At 37.9% G+C, this 4,736-nt stretch overlaps 1 protein-coding gene across 1 annotated transcript; it reads right to left on the bottom strand.

The window, feature by feature from the left end:
- Window positions 1-1,843: 1,843 nt before the first annotated feature.
- LOC113061242 (serine/threonine-protein kinase pim-3-like) lies at window positions 1,844-4,517 on the bottom strand. The gene is made up of 7 exons (XM_026230280.1): window positions 4,469-4,517; window positions 3,899-3,993; window positions 3,631-3,684; window positions 3,145-3,523; window positions 2,782-2,958; window positions 2,498-2,586; window positions 1,844-2,308 (listed from the first exon to the last, which is right to left on the bottom strand). Exons 1-7 carry the CDS (start codon window positions 4,515-4,517, stop codon window positions 2,297-2,299), a joined length of 855 nt encoding a protein of 284 aa, XP_026086065.1. The 3' UTR covers window positions 1,844-2,296.
- Window positions 4,518-4,736: the final 219 nt, after the last annotated feature.

Here is a 4,736-nt window from a genome sequence, read left to right as displayed (position 1 = left end):
GCATCTAAAGGAGTGAGGGTAAATTTGACATCATTCTCTGACTGCCATTGTCAGTCTCTCTCTTATTTTTTAGCTTTTTTTGTAAGGTCATGAAAAACTATCATGGAAAAAGAAATCTCCTATTCACCACTGTAGAAGTTTACCCAACTACGATTACTTCTGCTGCTGAGAAACCCAGAAATGTGAAAAAGGTTGCACTCATACACATTGTTAACGAGTGTTTCTCAAAAGAACGTCCTGATCATATTTCATTTTCACAAATAAGAAAATATATTTGGCTTCAAGAAAATGAAACTTATTCTAAAGATTGTATGCATTGTTGAGCAATGACAATATTTCCATTAAGATAAAGCACATTTGCCTCTCAGATTCTCATTATTGTAATATGTATGAATATTTTGAGTAATTTTTTATTTTTAGATTACAGCAATTAAAAATGTTTCATTTATTTACAGTAACAAGAACACTATATATAGTTATTGTTACTGTAAATAGATGTGGAAAAAATATTTACTACCTCAAAAAACAATTTTAAATGCATTTAAAATAAAATAAAAAATTGGGATAGTAAATAAAATAAAGAGAACTACAATACATTTTACAAGAAAATACTCTTCAGTCTTTCTACAAAATATATTCTTAATTCATCTTGCAGTTTCTTTGTAATTATTTGTGTAATTTACTAGCAATATTAGACTGAAAAAAGTTTCTACACCATTTTCAGTACTCTTTATACAAGTATGAATGTATGAGTATTTATACTTCAAATGTTTGTAAATACACATATATTGAAGGGAACAGGAGCATTTGTATGAAAAAAGACCTGGACATGTTCTTGAATAATTTTCATTCCAAAATCTCATACACCCCATCATGTTGTAAAGGCCTGAGAAAAGAGTCCATTAACTCCTGATTTAGTCTGAGTGTCATGTAGATGCTTTGGTGAAGTGACAATCTCTCTGAAGAGACATCACCAGTGTGACGGTGGGTGAAAGGACAGTCTGGAAGCAATTGCAAGTTGACGGATTTAATGAGAAGATATAAAATGAGTACATAAACAAACAATGACGATAAGACAGTGATACTCCGAGGAGATGGTGAAGAGGAGAGGAATCCAGCTGATGGTGGAGAGAAGGTGAGTAATCCGGATGATGACGGCGTGAGGCAGCAGGAGAGGATGGCACAGGAACTGCGGGGAATAGAGCCGAAGGTAAGTGTCCTTGGCTGAGTGAACGTGCGGAGAGTGGATGAGGTTCTAGGGAAAACACAGACATCCAAACGCAACAACACTGAGATCCAGACGAACAGGGTAACCACATCAAACATTAGACAACGATCTCACAAACACAAGACCTGAGACAAGCCAGTATATAGTGGATGAGTAATGAGTGGCAGCTGTTGCTGATACAATTAACGGAGACGCCCACAACTGATCAGTGCAGACGCGGAACACACAGAATTCATCACAGTGAGTGTAAACACCCTGAGATCACGGTTTACCAACCGTGACAACCAGCCTCCTCCATATCTCTCTCACTCTCTCTTTTCTGAGGGATAGTTTGGAGAGGTTTTCCGTCACATGTGTACGAGGTGCAAGCCCTTTGTCTCGAGGCTGTTTAGCATTTAAGTGAGTGGTCTGCCTTAAGCATTGGATGAAGTGAGTGGAGCGATAAACAGAGAGAGAGAGAGAGAGAGAGAGAAAGAGAGACAGTAGAACAAAACTTGTAGATGATGGAGCCTTCCGTGGGATTAGCTGGTACGAGAGGCCTAAAAAACAAACGTGTTTTTTACCACTTCACAAAAGACTCAAAACAAATCGATGCACTCCACTGTGTTGAGCGAGAGCGCATCTCTGCTGCCTTAACGTGTTAACAGAAACTTTGGGTTTCCCACTTATGAAGTCGTGAGCGCTTCATGTGAGCTGCTGCAGTCTTAGGCCCACCACAAATACTCTCATTGGTTGAGACACGTGATGACACCCATCCCAAGTCAGTACTGATCAACATCCCACTCCTCCTGTGACCCATGCTTTGACTGTATGTGTATTCAGAGCCAGTGAGCAATGGACTTTCATATTAACAAACAACTGTTAATGCGCAATAATTGTTGCTGTTAATCAATTAAAGCATTAACGTGACAATAACACTTTAACTTAATATATATTCTAGTTTAAAACAGCTTTTCTGGGATGTTTTGGACTGCAGGGGACAGACGTTGTAGACTGGGCCTCTGATACTGCTGCAACTATTGCAGGAACCATTGGAGAGCTGAAGATACAACAACTTCTGAGGTGGTCTTATGTGGTGGCCTGAAACAAAACAGAAACAAATACAGTATTATTACATTTGTGAATACACTACGAATGACATTTTATAAGGTAAAACATACAACTTATTAAATCTAACAATAAAAGCAAAGCGAGAAAACTTGATTTGAAAATTGAAAAGAAAAATTTTAAACATGTCAAATTATTTTAAGTTGATCTTATGTTTAGTACCGTAAACCACTTGTGGGAAAGGATTTCCTCCAGCTGAATTCGGTTCTTTGGCTTTATTTGCAGGAGAGCGCGGAGCAATCTGCAGCATTCTGTGCAGAAAGATGAGAGGGACATCTGAATATTACCTTAAACTTAACACCTGCTTTAATTTAATGATCATATTAGCTGTACGATCTGAGTTCAGGCATCAGAAATCAAGAAAACTTCATGCATTTTCTAACGCCATCTTTCAGAAAGCCACTTGTCCATGTTTTGTATGTTTAAAATGATAACTGAACTCTTACCATTTGACAGACCAGTTTTGGACCAGAGATGCAGTTTGAGCATGTGCAGATCTAAGAAACTTGGATAATATCCGGCCACTATTTTAAATAACAGAACCCCCAGTGACCAAACCGTTGCAGGCTTGCCGTGGTACTTTCCCTTTATGTGAAACTCAGGAGGGATGTATGTTGCTGTGCCTGGAAGAAAAAGATTTTGTTAGATGCGCAAGTTCGGTTCACAACAGTGACGAGATCCATGACTGTAACAGTGTCGTAATTCTACTGTATATATATCGGGTGCTTCTTGTTGTTTTGGTGACTCACGCCTGGTCCACTCATAATATAATCGTCACTAGAGTTGTAGCTTTTAGATACAGTACATACCAGAGTATGACATGTAGACAGTTGTCCTCAGAATGTCCCCACACCCAAAGTCAATTAGTTTGACTTCAAGTGTCTGGTTGTTGATGAGAAGGTTGTTCGGTTTGATGTCACGGTGGAACACTTGGCGCTGGCAGCACACGTTCGCAGCTTTAGTCACCTGCATCATGACTCGCCGTGCTAAGCTCTCGTTGAGACGTCCACCCTGACGCCCCACAAAGTCTTCCAAAGTCTCACAAGGAGAGGGACATTCAAGGATCATGACGAAATGGTCATTGTAGTCCTTCCAGTCCAGCAGCTGGATGATCTCTGGCACTCTGGGGCATTTATTAGCCAGGATTGTGAGGGCGATCTCCAGTGGAACATGTTGCTGATATCCAGGCTAAAAGAAAGACGTTGGTAAGATAGAAGTTGTTTTCCAAATAAGCACTTAGTCCAGTTTTCCTACTAGTTAGTGAGAGGAGAACAGAGAAAGTGCATATTACTTACAATGTATAAACTTGGCCTGTAGGTTTCGGTCTTATTAACATATTTGACCGCCACCTGATCAAGAAAACAAACAACAATTAACTTGTGAAGAGGCCACCATTAAATATATACAGACAAGTTTTGTAAAGTTGAATTGAATTTAAGTTCAACCAGGACAAAAAGATACACTGAGAGGCCTTGCAAACAATAGCATGACATCACAGGAGTATAAAGATGAGACGGGGCAAAATCACTTCGCTAGATAAGTTTTCATCAAGTTTTCACTTACTTTAAGGTCATCCTCCAAACGTCTCGCCTCATACACAGAACCAAATCCACCTTCACCCAGCAGATCACCCAGCTGGTAGTGGCTGGAAATGAAGTCTGTTACAAGATAAAACAACTGCAGTTTTACACATTTGTTATAGTTATTATTCCATTTGATTTTATATAAAAATCTTAACAGATTTAGTGATATTTTTTCATCAGTAGACACTACATTGAATGTGTTCATGTTATTATTTGTCACCCCTAAACTATGTACATATAAAATTACAAAAACTATTTTTTTTTTTACATTTCCTGGATGAAAGATCTGATCATGGCCTTAATCCATTTTCAAGTTGATTTATATGTGTTGATGTGGATTTTATCTATTAAAAATTCAGATTTAACACATTTTATCAATTCTTCATTGAAGAAACCTTAAAAATTTGACCAATCAGAGACCAAACAAGATGCTTAAAAGCTATTATAATCTATAATTTAAAACTAGAATGATTCAATTGATGAATTAATGACTGTCCTAGTAATGGATGTGTAGGTATGAATGATGACTGGTCATGCTCATGTCATTTACCATCACTGCATCTGGCTTTCTGTTCTTTCTGGTTCTTGACTTTTGGCATGACTTTTGCTTTAATAACTTGTGGCTAGTTTACATTTTCATTTGTCTGCAGGCTTCTTCCAAATCATACCTGTCAAATTTTGGTTTTGAAAATAAGGGAAATTTTCTAATCATGCCAACAAAGCTCCAGTATCCCTTACATTTTAAGACAGGTGTTATAGCCCAAATGAAAACACAAAAGGGTATATATGAAGAGCATTTATTTAAAGGCTTCTTTGCA

Source organism: Carassius auratus, chromosome 43 (genome assembly GCF_003368295.1).
Source record: "Carassius auratus strain Wakin chromosome 43, ASM336829v1, whole genome shotgun sequence".
NCBI classification, from domain to species: Eukaryota; Metazoa; Chordata; class Actinopteri; order Cypriniformes; family Cyprinidae; genus Carassius; species Carassius auratus.
The sequence above is the reverse complement of the archived record's forward strand: the minus strand, read 5'-3'. Positions and strand labels throughout refer to the sequence as shown.